The sequence below is a fragment of the Poecilia reticulata genome, linkage group LG10 (genome assembly GCF_000633615.1).
Source record: "Poecilia reticulata strain Guanapo linkage group LG10, Guppy_female_1.0+MT, whole genome shotgun sequence".
NCBI classification, from domain to species: Eukaryota; Metazoa; Chordata; class Actinopteri; order Cyprinodontiformes; family Poeciliidae; genus Poecilia; species Poecilia reticulata.
This window is the reverse complement of record NC_024340.1, coordinates 18,920,463-18,939,187: the sequence shown is the minus strand read 5'-3', so window position 1 is coordinate 18,939,187 and position 18,725 is coordinate 18,920,463. Positions and strand designations below refer to the sequence as shown.

Below are 18,725 nucleotides of genomic sequence, written 5' to 3'. Positions count from 1 at the left end.
CACAACACTTGACTCTGCTGTTGCTTTGCTGACACCACCCCGCCTCCCAAACTAATCCAATAAACCACCTTTCCTGATCTGACATCTTGCATAACGAGGTCGGGATAACCACCCAATGTTTTCCCTGGTGACCAAATGACTACAACGGGCCGTTTATTTTTAGCCATCGAACACATGCTGAGAAGAGAAACTTTCCAGATAAGATCTGTTGGGTACTTCTTGGTATACGCTAAGTAGACAGTTAAAATAACAAGGACTGGAATTTGAGATTTGGGTTTTACGTAACATGAGTTGGAAAGCAATAAAGGGAAAGGTGAGAAAGCAAAGGAAAGCACAGAGCAGTGAAAGTGGAAAGCTTGAGTTTAAAGGCGGTGTCAGTCTTCCACCTTGTTTCCTTGACGTGACATGGAGGGAATACTGCAGAGCAAGCTAGGGTTACAACCGGGGCATATCATTTAGTGTCTCTGGTTACAGCATCTCACCACTCTGCAGTTTGTTGTTGTTGAAGACATTTTTCCGCACTCACATGACTTTCTTTCCTGCGTCCTATTTTTGTCGTCGTAAAAGTTATTCTTTTACGTCAACCCATATCTTCTAACACAACAAGTTAGCATGTGATCAGGACCAACCTGATAACTTTATAGTCGGGGAATGCTCTCTGTACCTGAAAGTTTGGATGATACTTTCTTGTGTCTGCTCTTGGTATCTACTCCAAAATGAAAATAAATGAATTGGTAAATGAAAATAAGAAAAAAGGTGATACAATTTTTTTCTCAGAATGTATCTTTTCCAGTTTTTGTTGTGATCTAAGCTGCCTATCTTTCAGTTCCAATGCTTATATGTTGGAGCTCAGTTACAACTGAACTCCTGTGAATATAAAGAAACATAAAAAAACAAGTTAAAATGTTGCACATTGATTGATCCAAGCATTTTATCATTTGGTAATTAGCTGATTTTTATTAGTAAGTCAGACATGTGGAAAGATAAAAGAATGGCAATTATGGAGACCTAGATTACTTAAGGACTTGGATGTTTATGTTATAACCTCACACCTTAGTATAACTTTATTCGTATACAGACGAGCACAATTGATATGGAAAAAAAAATTGAATTCCGAATACTAAATGTAGAGCATGAATATAGTCCTCCTGAGTGAATACTGTGTAGAATCATCTTTTCACTGCCATTACAACTGACCATATGCCTCGGCCAGCTATAGACATCTACAAACTTAAAACTTTTCATCTTTACGAAATAATTTAAGCTCAGTCAGACTGGATAGACGTTGACTTGGAGTGTTGTCATGGATTTGTTCCTGAAATTTGACTGGGTCTTTCTGACACATGACGGTAATTTGAAGATGGACCTTCACAACAGTTCCTAGTCTTTTGCAGCCACTAACGTGTTTTCCTCCAGGATTTCTCAGTATTTAGCCCATTGCGTCTTCCCATTAACTCTCACCATCTTTCCTCTGCCTGCTGGAAAGTGTTCCCCATAGCATTGTGCTGCCCCCTCTGCTGTTTCATCTTGGGGAAAGTATGTAAAAGGTGATGGAAAGTTCAGTTTCTATCTCATCTTACCACAACGGTGTCTTCCACATGTCACTGTGCCCCACATGGTTTTGTGGCAAACTCCAAACACAACTTCTTGTTTCATTGTGTACTAACAATGATTTCTTCTTGCCATTCTTTCCTTCAGGACAGGGTTTATGTTTTCTTATGATTTTCATAGTTGTGCTTTTCTGCAGCTCCTCCAGAGTTACTGTAGGCCTCTTTTCTGCTTTGTTGATAAATGCTCTCCCTCCACAGCCTATTAGTTTAGGTGGACAGCCATGTCCCGCTATGTTTGCAGATGTTTTATACTCTTTCCATTGTGTGAGACCTGGACTTTTTGAGATTCTCAAAGCTTGGAATATAGTTTCATAACTGMACCCTTCTTTAAATCTCCTCCACCCCCTATTTATCCCCGAACCTCTTTGCTGTATTTCAAGCTTCACAATGCTATTTCATCACCAGTGTTTTCTAACACAGTTGCATTTACACTGAGCAAAACCTTAGTAGGTTACCGAAGGCACTGGATTTTAATTTAGGACTGTTGGAATAAAGTGGGGCTGAAAAGAAAATATATGCATTACTTTTGCTTTTTTTAATCTTTAAAACATTCAATAAACAAGGACATGTTCTTTCACTTTCATAATTATGCTTTGCTTTGTCTAACACATTAAGTTCCTTCAGAACTACAGCAAATGTTTTTGGTTGTAACATGGCAACAATTTGTTTTGCTGTATCTTTAAAAATAAGTATAGGACCTTGCTGGTTCAAACTTAGCTTGCTTTTTATAAACTTCTTAGACCATCCTGTTCTGCACCAAGTAGGCTTTTTCCTGATGCACCTGCAGCCTGCAGAACAGAGCCTGCTCATCTTGCGTTAGCCTTGCTTACAAAGTGAGACCCTTGCCAGTTTTGGATTGGCTCCTTGCCAATAAAAAAATTGCTTCACAGTACCTGCAGGAGCGTCTCTGCAACCCACATGCAGCCCCCGTTGCGCCTCAGTAGTGTTGTCCTTGCAGCCCACTTTGTTGACCTCGGTGGGAGGCTGGGAGCAGACCAGCGCCTTGTGATTTCAGAGATGGAAGGAGAATTTTATCCAATCAACGAGAGGCTTTTAAAGGACAGAATAGTTGCTTCCATGTTTTAATACTGCGTTATTTGGAAGAAAGAAAGTGGTGGTGGGTGAAAAACAATAAAATCAATATTTTTCTTTACAGGATTACAACGGAGTGTTTTTGAAACTAGCCATAAAACACATTTTCAGTAAAATAATTCAACTGCACATTGATAAAGGCACTTTGGTGTTGTAGTTTCAAATCTTCAGACTGAATCGGCTAATCTTCTCACATAAGAGCTGTGCAGTCTCTCCAGCAGGATGTCACACTGGACAGGAAATTCCTAATAATAATCACACATATCCAGCAACAACACAGGCCCCTGACTGTAAAATAGTAATTGAAATGCAAACTCTATTAACATGTTTTAGGTAATCAGACCACAAACATTTACTTTCGCATACTTTTCTTTAATCTGCTGGTTTAATGAGTGGGTGGTCTGTGCTCAAACTTCCTGTAGAAGAAAGGAATGATCATTGAGACCGAATGATCATTCAGTCATGACCTTTGGGTGACTGTGACTTAAACACTCTGACATTCAGTCTTTCACTGCTTTTCTTATTTAGCTGCACAAAATAGATGGACAATGTTCTTGTATTTTTTTATAGAGTTTTTATTACTTTATTTATAAAATACATGTGGATCCCCTTCAGTTGGAGTTAACAGTGTTGTTGTTCATTCCTCATCGATATAAAAGTCACATCGTTCATTTGATATGATGATTTCCTATAGCAAACTTTTGCTGTTGAGATTATAAGAAATTAGCTGGGCAAGTCTATGTAATATTTTCTAAATCCTCTTCCCACCTCTTTGATGTTTTAAACTTTTTACTGCTGTCAGATTATTGCTCCAAAGTTTAGGTGAGTGTTCTGTGAGTTTAACTCTAAATGTTTCTTTGTCTTTGCTAATTCATTGTCTGCTTCATGACCAATTCAGTGACAGTTTGTCACACTTGGTTTTGCCTCGCCCACTCTTTCAGATAATAGATTGATAGGAAATATTGCAAACAATCCAAGACCAGAATTACCATGTTATTTAGTATTATCTATGATATCACTATATAAATAATAAAATACTATAATGCATGTTGCCATCTGAAGCAGCAAAGCATCTAAAGTCTCCATAGACTTCCACTGACGGTGGCTCCTCCTCTCCTACCAAGGTCTCCTTTGGTGTTATTCACACTGGACAACTCAAAGACTTCAAAACGGCTTTTCATCTGACCTTTTTTGGTTCTTTTGATGTTTTATTTGTTCTTTAAACTAAAACCTCCTTTCTTGCCTGACGCAGGATATGAAAAGACAGAGGACACATCAGAGAAGACGTCACTGGCTGACCAAGAAGATGCCCGGCTTATATACCTCAATCAGCCGCAGTTCACAAAGTTTTGCAGCAATCGTGTCAGGTAAGAGGGTTATTCACTGAAATGTGCCAAAGATAATAGCTATGTGTGCATTATATCTAGTGACGGATCCGGGAGGTTCAAAGGAGTCTCTATATTTAAGAGCTGAGTTAATGTTGTGTTGGGCAGCTCACTGGTCCACTTCATCCGGTGGTCAGTTTAAGTTTAAGCTGGGCTCTTTGCTGCAGAAATGACAAAAAAATAAAAATAAAAATACTAACACAGATTTGTTTTTCACTAAACTCAAGACCTAGAAGCAATGTTCCTCTCAAGAAAACTGGATATATTTAGTTTTTCTTTTTTTTTGCTTCATGGTTTCAGTCCCAACATTTTTACTCTTCTAATAATTTTTATTTTTGAGTAAATTGCTACTTTCCTGCTTTCTGTGAATGGTACTGAAAAATGGTTTTTATTTCTAGACTTTGTTCCTCCATCCATCAATACAATAATATTTCCATCTGTTTCTCATTTATTTGTTTTTGTTCTTCTACTTTATGGAAGGTAAAACAGGACAAAATTAAATAAGTGCATCATTAAATCATGAATTAAATGTACTATGAAATAAATAGCGTTGACTAGTTGAACATGACTAATATGGCCATCTATTGAGGCTTTCCCAGTCGCAAATAAATACATTCATAATGTTATCTTGTGTAGTTGATAGGGAGCCTTTTTACTGATACATTATGAGCTGCACAGGTAGCGTTACAGTGTTGTTTGCTCTAGAAATGGATTAGAGCAGATGTTTCAGCCTGACCTTTCTTCTCTGTTGCTCTTCTCCAGGGAGTTCAGGGTTTTTGCCTTGAAGGTCAGAATTGTTCGGAAAATGCCGTCAGCTGGCATTCCTGCACAAGGAACTTGATATGTACAGTATATGCACACGCAGAGATGACTGTAAGTTGAACAGGTGTAGTAACAGGAGACTTTGAATGGAAACATGCACAGGCTTTTGCCATCTGATTTAGATCATTCTCATCTCCAGTACAAGTTATGCAGATTCTCACTGATTTCATTGTTTAATTGGCAACTCTGAAGAAGTAATGATGTGTTTTTAGTGGATCTGGATGTATAAAACATTACCTGCCGAGACTTGCTGGCGTCTGCTGTAGGTTCTGTTTTACTCCAGCCCAGATAAGCCTCCTGGAGTCCGGTGCCAGCGTGCCTCAGGGATCAGGATTAGAAAGCACTAATTAGGATGGCATGGTGAGATACTGTAATCAGGTATTCTGTGCTTTAATATTCTACATTACATTGTTTTATATTAGCTTAGTCATCAGAATCCTTGTAGTCTGCATGCTGATGGTCATTTAGGTTATTTACTGTGCTGGATTAAGAAATGTACACATTAACAAAGCAAACAAGAACTAAAGGAGACTTAAATTAGGAACTCTCTGTAAGCTTTAAAGGGGGCCAGTATTATGTATACTTCAGGTAGTGCCATTTCATAGCACAGTCACTACGTTACCTTCAGATGTTATAAAAATGTTCTATATATTCAGAATTTTACTAACGTTTCTTCAACAGTTTAGGTTCCCATATCAGTGTAGTAAAGTGAAACTAATTTTGCTAACTTAAATCCATCTTGGTCTCAGTCTCCACCTGGACTAAATCCAAAGTGGAGCAGCTGTAGCTCATGTTATTGTGGATTGTTTACACACCTGCACTTGCTGCTGACAGACTAATGTAAAAGGCAATTAATCTCTGATGCTGACAGTTTGTCTTGTGAAAAGATGGGAGGGCCTTTTAAAACCATCTATTGTGTGAAACGCATGGTACAGTTTATATGAACACACAAAGCACTAAATAGCCAGCCAAAGTGGAAAATGTTTTTTTAATCATCATGACTTTCCAAAGCAAATCAGCAATGCATTTCACTCATTTTATAAGCAGCCATGTGAGCTTCTGTGTATAAAGCTAAGCTCCATGTCACCATATCTAAGACACTACTGTTAAGTTAATGAGAAACAAAGCTTAATGTTGAATGTTGTATATGCGATGGGGCTGTACAATGTAAGGATAAATTATGCTTATGTAGCTATTGCATCACCAGTCTTGGTAATTTTGCTACTGTAGGACATTATAGGACAGTGTATGTCCTATAATCCATTTCACTCATAAATACCATTGTAAATGATAGTGTGACACATGTTTGTTTTTTATCACATAAGTTATATAATTGTGCAGTGATTGAATAATCTGTCAGGTGGAAGGCAATAAAATTAAAGGAAATGTTGCTTTGTGGTCAAATATGTGCTAAAATGTATGCCTTTAACTGGGTCTGCACAATTTTTAGGAATTCATTAACTACAAAAATAGCATTGTATTGATTAAAAATCTATTAATCAGCATTTTTATGCTACTCTACATAATGTCTACATGACTAATTTTGGCTTTTGCTGTAGCAGTTTGCAATTCATACCAACTTGCCACATGTTTCCAACATTGAAATGCAAATTGTTTGTTACTAAAGAGATACTTACTGAAGGACAGGTTGCTATTTACCAAACGGCCTGAAAATGGCCCGAGTGTGCAACATTAAACTCTAATTTGTTTCAAAGAATTTATTGGAAAGCTTCCCTGACCTGTGGGAGGCTCCCAGGTACATGACCTGCTTAGGTCAGGCTTGAAAGTTCACTCCCAATACTGGTATAATTCCAACACTGTGTTGCAAAATGAACACTCAAATAATAGATTATCATGGAGGCAGGTGAGTAATGCCTTTTAAAGAAAGTACACAAGTATATGCCTTGAGTTTTGCTTTTTAATCTTATTTAATGGCAACGGTTATTTAATCTTTGTCACCTCCAACAGCTTAGCATTGCTGCAAACAGCATAGTGTGCCGTCACTGCTAATCATAACAATTATGACTCTTCAGCTTTGTGTTAGCAGAACAGTGCTCGCTAAGCAATGTGTGTGCTAGTTGTTATGTTCTGGAAAATGTGTGTGTATATATATATATATATATATATATATATATATATATATGTTTTTTGTCACTGCGGCTATACTTTTATTTCTACTAGTAGGCTATTGAAACTGTGTAAGAAGGCAGTCATATATGCTTTTTTTTAAGCACAACAATTATAGTGAATGAAAACAATGGGCCCACCTTTTTTGGCATCAAAACTTTCTAGCCACTGTTGTGTGCTTTTACTTTCCACTGGGATCTCATCTGACTTTAGGCTAAAGATTGAATAAAACTCTGATCTGATCACAATATCGACGACCGTACTTGTGTGTAAAAGTCACTCTCACAAAGAAACTTCCACTTATTTGCATGTTTCACTTCGCCTGTTGGTTTGCTTGATCATTCTGTTCACTTTGATAATGCTGAGCTTCCTCTTATGATCGTGACTCATGTGACTGCTACAAAGCAACAGTTGTATCTGTCTAAGAACATGTAAGGTTTTAGATCAGGGCTCATTTGCATACACATTCTCAATTTTGTTCAATAAAACTTGTCAGACGTACAGAAAGAAACTACATAGATACTTGTATGTCTTGTGATTGTTTTTTTTTAAACAACCACAAACATCAGCATATTTTATTAGGACTTCAGGTGCTAGAGTTGCACAAATAGTTGTGCATCATTAAGTTTAAAGTAAAGGATACATGGGTTAAAGAATTTCTTAACCACGACTAAAGTTGGTGGTGGCAGGATCATGCTGTGCGATTCTTCTCTTTAATAGGAATAGAGAAACTGGTTGAAAGTTTTGGGAGCCACATAAATGTCAATACTGGAAGAAAAGCTGCTAGTCTTCTGAAACTGGGATGGAGAGTGACTTTCCAGTTGGAGAATGACTAGAAATCTACAGCCAGAGTTACATCAGAATTATATTAATCAAATAATATTCATGGGTTTGAACCATCTAGTCAAACTCCAGACCTAAATTCAATTGAGAATCTGTGACAAGGCAAACTTTGCAGCCTCCGGTGTGCTAAGTTAACATACATACTCCAAAAAGTTACAGTTGCAGTGAAAGTTGTTTCTATCAAATATTGACTCAAAGGAACACAAATATGTGCCACAGTTTCCATATTTTTATTTGTAAAAATATATATATTGTATTTCTGGTAGGTTTAAAATGGCTATATCATTGTTGTTGCACTGCATTCTTTTGGTCACCTTTGCGAGTTAGAGGCACTACATTTGGTTTGTATTTGTTTGTCTGCAGGGGTATGCAAAGCATTGCTACTGGCTTGGCTTGCAGCAGTATATACATCTCCTCCTAAAGTGGCTTCTCTGACTGCCCCCTTTAACTCGGCCGTAAATCAGGCGGCTGTGGGAGTGCTGAAAGCTCCTCTAGTTTCAATATTCCACCATGATGACCAACCCCACAGCAGCACACGCAACATCGCTCATCTCTGCCAGGATGTCTTTATGCCACCTCCTAGCCTCTCATTATTTTTTATTATTAGTGCACCAGTGTTTGCAGTTTGTCATTGTATGACACAAGTAAATATGTTTCTGTAAAACTAACTCTGGAGAGTTGGTTTTACAGAATCCTAAAATTAAAGTCTCGTCTGAATGACTCTTGTTTCAGCAGTGTTGCCACTTTAAATTACACTTTGCAAGCTAACCTATTTTGTTTTCTCCCTTTCTTGTCTCATCTTGCTCCCCACCATCACCTCGTTGCGTCCTGCCTGACTCGGCTCTTCAGCACGGCCAAATATAACGTTCTCACCTTTCTCCCGCGGTTCCTCTACTCGCAGTTCAGAAGGGCAGCCAATGCCTTCTTTCTCTTCATTGCACTCCTGCAGGTAAGATTTAGTAGTTTTGTGTTTCTATGATGCAAAAATATTAATAAAACAGCTACATTTGTCAGTACTGAGATAAAATTGTAGCTATTTGGTTAATTACTTTTTTTTTCCCCAACCACACTTTGCGTTGACCTAGACACCACTTCCTGGAAGGTCATGTCTGTAATTTCATATGTACACACAACCACACACACACACACCCACACACACACACACACACACTCAGAAGCAGTATTTTATATAACTTGATAAAAAATACACACAATTCTACACCTACTAACTCAACATGCATCAAATGACATGAAATATGTCTTGTCTTGTATATGAAATACAGGTAGCTGCTTTAAGGTACTACACTGCAGTGCAGAGAATGCTGCAATTTGAATTTCAGGTGTTTGGAGCTCACCAGCAAACAGGAGAAAACTGAGAAGGGAACAGCACAAAAACTTGAGTTTTTGTCTTTATATTTGAGCTGACAGACTCTCCCACTTAGAGAAAAGCTGTGCGGTTAGGAAATAACTCCATCCAGTGTCCTTTTGAATCGCAGCCAGTGTGAATCCTCGTTTCCTGCCGTGTCAATATGTCGACCTTGAATAAAACAGCCATGCAGATGAACGAGACGGGAAATCAATTTCCAAGTTTCTTTCCAGCGGTATAATACTGATTTATCACTGTGGATTTGCTGCTGTTTACATGTTAAGGCCCAGCATTGGGGCTGCAGCTAATAATTATTTTAATAATGGATTAATCTAGTGATATTACTAATGATTAATCAGATATAAAAAATGGCACTTTCTACCACTTTTATTTAATTAAATTAAGCCTATTTTACACAGTATTAGAAATACATTAAAATGTTCAATACATTAATTAGAAATGAAATGGAAAAACACATTTTTGCCTATAATGGAATAACATAGGATTCCTTCAGTGTACGCTTGACCATTTTAACAAAAGATGCATTTGTAGCTATAAAAATACTTTTCTAATCAATTTGCTATATCAGTGCAGTGTAGGACTACTTGCTGAGTATGTTTTTACTAAATAGAAACTGGATAACAAAAGGTGTTTAACATGAAATGTTTTTACAGAATTACAAAATTTACACCATATGAAGGTAAAACAGACAGTGTTTTTTTTATTGGTTTTTTTTTTAAATCTAAAATTCTGAATGTCGATGTGTTTTTGTCCAGGTTTCTCTTTAATTCCTTCATGTACTGAATTAAACTACCTCATCTATCAAAGGACCTGTATCACTTTTTGTATTGCGTGGCGATCCTTCTGAAGAAAAGCAATCACTTGTCAGACCTCTAAGAAACTTGGAAATCTGTTTTTCTAGTAGATGGACACAACATTTATAAGACCTGATGAAAATGTGCCTTTAAATGTTTGTTGCTTGTGCATACTGCTTATCAGATGAAGGACGGCATTTAGCGATGTAAGTTTTTAGTTTAACCAAGAGAAGCTGTTGGGAAGAGAAATGAAGCATTAAAACGTTCTCTGTTGCGTCAGTTGTAAAATACAGCAACTTTACTAGTGGGAATTTATGACCCCGAATCAAAATAAAAATTTTTTTTTTAAAGGATAAAAGCTTCAGAAAAAACAGTCACTAAAATCCAACCTAATATTGTGACATTGTGTTTTATTTAGCAAATCCCAGATGTGTCCCCCACTGGTCGCTGGACCACCCTGGTGCCGCTGATCTTTATTCTGGTGGTCGCTGCGGTCAAGGAAATAATTGAAGATCTGGTAAGACATACATCAGTCAGAATGGGGCTTTAGCTTCTTCAGTTTGTTTACAGTTTAATTTTAGGCCATGTGTCCCTTTTCATAAACGCAATCGGTAGGTATGTTCCAGTCTTATTCTTTATTAAAATTAGTTGATATGAATCAAATATGTTTGATTGAAAAAAGCAAAAGCAGAAGAAATCTGCAAGGAGGGAAAATACTTTTCCACAGCTCTGTGTATCATGAGCAGTGAACTGTGGCCTGTTGGCAGAAAGCAGGTTATAGTGGATATGACCACGCCACACACACAGCCATGCCATCAAACACACACACGCAAAACATGCACACTCATTTCTGGGGCCCCAGCTGTGCCAACTGGACCCAAAAACACATTTATTCAATTAACCTAGATACTCAGTGCTCACACACAAAGACGGCTTGTACAAAATAAAACAAAGTGACTGCCCTGAGCTGTTGAACAGATGCTTTAAGGTGCTTTAGATTGATGCGAGTTTGGTTGTGTGTTTGATAATCTTTTGAATAAAACTAAACTAAAAACCAGCTGGGAACAAAGAAGGTTATTGGGCCTCAGGCCCCCTGATCCAATCCCGGGTGAGCAGCAGATAATCGTTGGATGTGTTGTTAGTCATATTGTACTTTGGGTGGGTTAATAATGTTGAAGTCAAACTACAAATATGTGCATTCTGCAGTTGGTGTGTAATCCACTCAAGCCTATCTTAGCGAAAGTGAGAGAATGTTGCATTCCACTGTATTGCAGTGACACTGCAATGCGATCCCTCGCGCAGGTCCCGGTGGGCAGTTACTCTATACTACACTGTAGCGTCTATCGCGTGCTGAAGGCACCAGCGCAGCAGTTTTTGTCTCCTGGCCTGTTGTGGAAAACATGGGAACAGAGTGGATGATGACTCCATCTTTATCGCTGAAGGTCACCTGCACACACGTCTGTTCTCTGTACTGCGCTGTCCCTCACAAGTTGACCTGACAGGCCAGCATCGACCCCTAACTTCATGAATCATGCACACACTGTACAGCGCACGCCTTACTTTGTTGCTGGCTGTCTCTTCCGCAACAGCCTCAGGCTGTTTGTTCAGAGCAGTTCTGCCATCATTCAGATTTAAATGTCTCCAAATGGGAACATAATAGTGCGACTTTGTAGTAGCTTCATTTTAACAGCATCGGTTGCATTTTATTGCCATGCTTGACCTGGAAATGAAGGCTAAAACAAATCTACGGCAAATGCTGCTTTCATCTTTGCGTATTTTTTTTTGACTGTGTTGGAAGTCTGTAGAGGCCTGATGATGGAGGACTTGTGCATAACCTCCACACTTGGCTCACCTTTTGCTGCACTGTGAGCTTACACACATTATTTAAATACAGTGCATCTCATTTTCTCTTTGCCTAGAGACCAAAGCAGTGAATATGAGGACAAGTGAAAAGCAGCCAAACCTATGTAGGTGCTCCTTTAAACGTATTTCTGCTCTCCTAACACGTCTTGCCTCAAAATAGGCGCAGGTCTATCTGTGGCGCCACACCTAATAGTGTGGATGAATGAAAACGGGCTGACGGCTTGAGCACAGGGCATGATGAATGGGGTTCGGAGAAGCAAACTTTTTCTGGGAATAGTGTAGCCAGAAAAAGACTGAAGTCATGCACCGCAGACAGGTCCATTCATTAAAAAGTACAGCATGATGCAGGGATATTAAATATAATTTTATTTAGCCAGCTGAGTGTGGAAGGGAAGACAAGTTGTCACAGAGAGAAAGAGTTTAGTATCTGGAGATGTCACTGTCATTCACCTGCTATAGTTCAGGATTTCTATGCTGTCTGGAAGTTGATTTTAATATGTTATTATCAGCACAGAAAAGAAGAGTATGGGAAAATATTACCATCTTCAGACTTTTTCCCCTGTCCCATCATCTAAATTCTGTCCTTATTTCCTTCCTTGTTTGTGTCCTCCTTGTCTTCCTCGCTCATACTTTCTTTCGGTCCTTCCTTGTGTCCCTGGTTTTCCTCCCTTGTGTCATTCATTTCTTTTTTGTGGTGTTCCATCGTTCCTTTTGCCTTTTTTTTCCCTTGCATCCCTTCTTTTTCTAGCCTTTTATCCCATTTTCCCTCTTTTTGTCCTTCCTTGTGTCTTCATTCTTCCTTCTCTTCGTATATCTTCCTGCTGGGTTTCTGTGCATCCTTAAATTCATTTATCTAAAATTAAAACCTTAGAATTTCCTAAATTCATTTAAAATGTTAGTCGGCCTTAAGATCTTAAGATCTTAAATTTTATTTAATCTTTCATATTCTATGTAATTTATTTTTCTTGCTTCATTTTTCTGCCAAGCAAACATTTTAATTGAGCTGAGAAATCTTCCAGTCTGTGACTTGAGGCTACCGCTAACTAGCTGCAAATTTACCTTTGCTAGCTAGCTAACTTTTTTCGTCTATAATGGGAAAGTGTAAATCTATCATTAGTGGCTGGACTGGCTCACTTCAGTTTCCAACCCATATGGCGTTAAGTGCATTTGTGCAAAAAATTTTGGCACAGCTGCTCTATGAAATGTGTAATTTTCTTTTGTACAGTTCTGTCATAATATAAACCTTAAATTTAATTCATAATGGTCTTTAAAAAGGTCTTTAAAAACCTTAAATTTGAGTTAGTGAAACCTGTAAGGAGTCTGTCCTTTCTTCCTAAGTGTTTCTTGCTGATTTGATAAATGATGCCTGTCATCTAAAATGTAAACAGCCTGTATTAGCGCACGCTGCTCTGATGGCGGCTGTTTAATAAAATAAATGTTTTGAGTGACAGTCTTGAGGGGCTGAATTTGTTGCAGATTAAATTAGATTACCTTGGTGCAGGTCTCTTTTCTTGTAAACAGGTAGTTAGCGGAGATGTAGGTGGATGTGTCCTCTCCTTGTTAATCAACTAGAGCACACGTTGCTCTCAGGAGCTCAGTTTTAATGCACAGTAATCATTTTAATGAGATGGGTGCAGCAACTCGTTGTTACTCAGCGTGATGCTGGTTGACAAGCTGTCCCTTGGAATCAGCTGCAGAAATCACAGCTGATTGTGTGATTGTTGAGCAAACAAGCGGGGCACAAGGGGAAGAAGTGTTGCTCTTTGTCCTGGTCACGCAGATCTGTTCAAACCCCTTCAACTTTTTCACATTTTATGCAACTGCCATAAACTTCACCTTCACTACCCACCAAAACATAACTGTCCACCTCGACTTGACAGTGACAGAGATGAAAACATTAATCAGCCTCTGAAGGAGCTGCAGAGATTCATATAGCTCAGGTGGGGAGAATTTGTTGGCAGGACAACTGAAATACACCGCATAGTAGAAAGCAAATCACAGGGTAATGAGCAAATTATTAAATTCTCCTTAATAAATTGAAAAATCAATCCATTCTTTTTACGTAAAGCATAACACGACTGAGATGCAAATGCTTCCGTTAAACCCATTATGTGACAGTTTTTAGATCAACACTTTAATCCCTCCTGACTTTTCTCCATCTGTCAGGTGACCCTGCAGGGATAACTGAGGAAAGTTAAGCTGTAGATTTAGAACCCCTATTGGGACCACAAAGGAGAAAAACGCTGCAGTGGTTTTATCCACATTCAGATAAAATGCTGAATGATGTGGCTGTTGAAAAGGCTACACAGGCTCGGTGGGAAAATCACTCTGGATTGTCAGTGGTGGTCTAAAAATCACTTCAGCTCTATGATGCTAATTTATGTATCTGCAGCTCTTTCAGTGTAAAAAGCAACTTCTTACACTGAAAGATATTTATTAATAAAATAACATATTTGGAATACAGTTTTTGTAATCGCATTTATTTTATGTCCCAACATAAAGTGTGCTCAAGGTAAATGTTTGTTCTTTACAGAAACGCCACAAAGCTGACAATGTTGTCAACAAAAAGGAATGTCAAGGTACTGAAAACACTCTAATGCTTTGTTGAAAACCATAGAATTTGTTTTTGCTACATGTATACAGAACATCAGTGTCAGTATTGTTTTCTACAAACAATTCTCTTTGTCTCTATGTTATTCCTGTTCTGACTTCCTCTTTTGTCTTTGGCTCCAACTTCCTCACCGTAACTCATGAATCACCACAGTCTTAAGGAATGGGGCCTGGGAGATTGTGCACTGGGAGAAGGTATGTGCCCACAGTTTGTCACCGTTTCTCATTTCGCTAATAGGAGTTGAGACACCTTTATACTCCGATTCCCTTTAGTGTGCATTCTAAAATAATTATACAGCATGCCCATATGGGGGTGGCCTTTGGAAAGTGAGACCAGAGGACAAAGCGGAGGTTTCCCCTCATGATCCAGTTTTTTAATTTCTGTTGCAAAACCAGGGCAGCTGTAGGGAGAGTGTCTTTAGGTAAAACAGAACCGCTTGCCATATCTGCTCAGCTTTTAGTAAGAACATTTTGGCTCATGTTTTTGAACATTTTTCAGACAATACCGCTGTGATTTATTTCATGATGTATTTGTGGATTTCTTCTGAAGCATCAGCAGACTCAATGTAATCATGCTGCAGTCTTTCTCATTGTTACTCTGCAATAAAACTCGCGTATGCAGGTTTGTGTGAAGAGCAGAAAGATGTGCGTAACACCTGTAAAAGAGACTGCCGTCTTGTATTGAGGGCTCCCAGGTTGTCTCAGGGTTCAAATGCAGTCTGAAAAGGTCTGTGCAGCAACAACTGAGAGAGAGGGGAGGATCGACACAATCTAAGCTCTATGCCACTAAAGAAAAGTCTAAAAGCACATTTTAATGGATTTTGAAACCATGATAAACGCTTCATGGCTTGTGTGAGAATTAGTTTTTTTCCTCCTTCAGCTCTACAGATGCAATTTGAGATCAGGCTGAAATTATTGTAAACAAACCTTCCCAAAGTAGGAGTTGGTGCAAAGTTTACAAGAAGTAGAGTTGATCATGTGTGCTCTAAATTTAGTTCCTGTTGGATGGAAATCTATGCCTCTTTCCTTTGGTTCCATGCTAATGTCTCAACCCGTTATAGACTTGGGATTCTCTAAAAAGCCAAAGTTTAAATAATTGATGAGTTTTTCCACTTCAGCATGCATTTTACAAAAGCATGCTCTGTTCCAAATTTTTGTCCAGTGGTGTTTGTTCCTCTTTAGAGCATCTTGAATGAAGCCAAAGTGGCAAACTTGCATTTTTTTATTATTATTATTTTAAGTTCTTGTCACTTCTTGTCATTTTTATGTGCAGGAGAGAATTGTATATAATGCATTTATATAATTCCTTGTTTTTTTTTCATCAGGAAAGAACAGAATTGTATGAATGTTGCCTACTTTAGCTCATGTTCCCATGCAGATACTTGTCATATCCTGATTTATCACAGTAAAAATGTTAATTAGAAACTATACAAATGTTTCTGTTTTAGTTGCTGCCTGATGAACTGTGTGCAGGGTTCAGTGGTAATGGAAGACGACTTCAGCTGCTCCATCAGTGTCTTCTCATTACTATTACATGTTTCTGTGGTTTAATGTTCTCCCTGTTTTTTTATCATCCCAGCTGTGAATTTTTATTCCCATTGCTGATTTTACGTTTTCTGTGCTGTTTTATAGGCAGCACGCAGCAGTAACCAGTTTATTTTTCACAGGTCGAAGTGGGTGATATTATTAAAGTAAATGGCAGTGATTTCGTTCCTGCGGATGCTGTCATTTTATCATCCAGGTATAGGAATCAGCCACGATGCAAGATTATTTTTTTTTAGGAATCTCTTTCCCCGTTGCCCTTTTTCTTCTTACACTCTCAGCTCACGTTAAAGAAGTGATGGTTTGTTAACTCTTTGAGTCAAGACTTTCAACAATTAATCTGATGCACAATTAAAAATAAACTTTTGTGTGAGGTAATGACCATCACTTCCTTTGGTGGGTTGTAGGTAATGTGATTTTTGAACTAGATTTGAGCAATCATGTCTTCATAAGCCTATTGATCTCCTTCTCCTCTTCAGAAACTGTTTGGATTTGGTCTAGATTTGACTTTTAAAAGCATAATTTGACTCCTGTGTAATGTATAAAGGCAAGATCCTGCTCTGGTGAAGCAGTTTCACTGTTCAGCTTTTTTTTTTAATAGATGGTTTTGTGAAAAGGAGAACACATGGAGAAGCATACCTGTGATCACACAGGACTGATCATTGTGCTTTTCCCTAAAACTGAACCAGTTGTCTCTCTCCCCTTAAATGTTTTCTTGTTTTTTTTCTTTTCTTCTCCCATCCTTCCTCTTTTTTTTTTTTTTAAACCTCTCCTTCATCCTTTCTTGCCTCCTGTGCAAATTACTGCCACACTGCCTCTGTCTCGCCCCCTGCTGGTGTGTGGTTGGTAATATCAGGTGGCTGTTGGGGAAGTAGTCAGAGCTGCAAATGGAGATCATCTCCCGGCTGACCTCGTCATTCTGTCGTCCAGGTCAGCAAACCAGCAACATAACCAACTGAAACAGCGGTGGGAGAGATGGGGGGTGGGGCTTTGTTACAACTGGGATCAGACTTTATTTCCACTCTGCAGGAAAGAAGGGGCCTGTGACTTTTTTTTCGTCTCCGAAAACTTGTTAGTTAAGTTGGTTGCACTGCCTTTGTAAAGACTTTCATACCACTTTAACTTTCCACGTTTTGCTACATCACAACAATAAACATCAAATATATTTTGAGATTTTATGTCGCACGCAAACACAAAGAGGTGCAAAACTGTGGAAGGAAATAAAAAATCTGAAATATGTGGTGTGCATTTGTGTTTAGTGCCAATACTCCCAATTATAATCTAGTGCAACCAGGAACCTTCTGGAGCCACCTGTGTGTAATTTAATCTCAGTATAACTCCAATAATTTAATACATTCTACAGATTTTTAATTTGATCACTTAAGCTTATTTTATGCAATATTCAAAAAATTGCAAAAAAATTGTGAATAAACATAATTAAATTCCTTTTTTAAATAAAAAAATATTGTATTGCCTAAAATTTAATGGCAGCATACCTGTAGTGTACATTTGATTACTTGTAGCAAAAATGCATCTGCAGCTAAAAAAAAAAAAAAAAAAAAAAATCAAGCTCTGTTGATGTCTGGAAGAAAATTTGTCAGAGTCTGCTGGAGAATTGAAATGGGCAGAGGGTCACAATCCAGGAGGGCAGATATTCAGCCAGAGCTACAGTGGAATAGTTTGCTTCAAAGCATGTTCTTTAGTTAGGAGAAAGCAGATACAGCCAGACCTAAAGGCAACTGAACATTTTTGAAAGTGTATGAAAAGCGCTTTAGAGAAGCTCTCCATCCAATTTGACTGAGCTCAGGCTATTTTTCAGAAAAAAATAATGTGAAACAACCCACACATATGTTGTTTGTTTTGTGGTTGTAACTTGACAAAATGTGGTTTGAATACTTTTAAAAGGCACTGTACAAAAAAATCTTTAAAAAACTTTCAAATTATGATTTTGCTTTAAAAATCACTGTTTACTCTTTTACTATGATATTGTGATGTCCTTTAAACCTAACACTACTAAGTGCTCAAAAGGAGACTCCCTCTATATCATGCTCTCTTTTGGGTGTGAATATATATATATATATATATTTTGTATTCATATCCTTGCATGGCTTGCATTGCATTGCAGCCTGAATGTATCAGCTTTATTTGAACAGCTTGCATGCAGTCACATTTCAAGATGAAATCCGGAAGCCATCTTGGATTTCTATTATGCTAATTTACTGCAACGCATTCGTGCTTTTTCACTTCAGTTTTAATTCACTTTGTCATCGCTGGAACATCCTCCTGCTCATTTTTATCAAATCAAGTCTTTTGTGTGAGAAGATTAATCTGTTAGCAGGGCTGCTAACCGGCGACCCAACTCAACATTTAACCTCAGGCATGCGCTAACCCGCTGTCAAGAGTCTGTCTGAGACCCATTTGTTTGCATTATTTGTTGTGCTTGGTATGCCTGCTTGCTCCTGTCACCCTGCTCTGATGTTTCCTCTCCCTGTTCCTTTTGGACTTTATTCTTGCTGCTCTGGAAAGATAGTTTAACTCATGGGAAACAGCAGCCCCAAACAAAAATGTTGTCTGGCCTCTAGATGTTTGCTGTATATTAAACAGACAGCATCAAACATTGGTGGCGGTTTTTGCTGGCTCCAACATCTTT

The 18,725-nt window shown here is 38.2% G+C and overlaps 1 protein-coding gene across 9 annotated transcripts in view; it reads left to right on the top strand.

The window, feature by feature from the left end:
* Positions 1 to 18,725, top strand: part of atp8a1 (ATPase phospholipid transporting 8A1) — a 101,055-nt gene that overhangs the window by 13,450 nt on the left and 68,880 nt on the right. For 6 of the 9 annotated variants that reach the window (XR_534658.2, XM_008420550.2, XM_008420549.2 and 3 more), the window contains exons 2-7: positions 3,955 to 4,069; positions 8,729 to 8,828; positions 10,479 to 10,577; positions 14,457 to 14,502; positions 14,688 to 14,728; positions 16,932 to 17,005. Coding sequence is in view for 8 of the 9 variants with exons in the window: in XM_008420550.2 (XP_008418772.1) it covers positions 3,955 to 4,069; positions 8,729 to 8,828; positions 10,479 to 10,577; positions 14,457 to 14,502; positions 14,688 to 14,728; positions 16,932 to 17,005 (475 nt within the window). In the remaining variant the exon portion in view is untranslated. Of the gene's footprint in view, positions 1 to 3,954; positions 4,070 to 8,728; positions 8,829 to 10,478; positions 10,578 to 14,456; positions 14,503 to 14,687; positions 14,729 to 16,200; positions 16,275 to 16,931; positions 17,006 to 18,725 lie in introns of all 9 variants that reach the window. The other 3 variants (XM_008420553.2, XM_008420551.2, XM_008420546.2) reach the window with 1 other exon arrangement.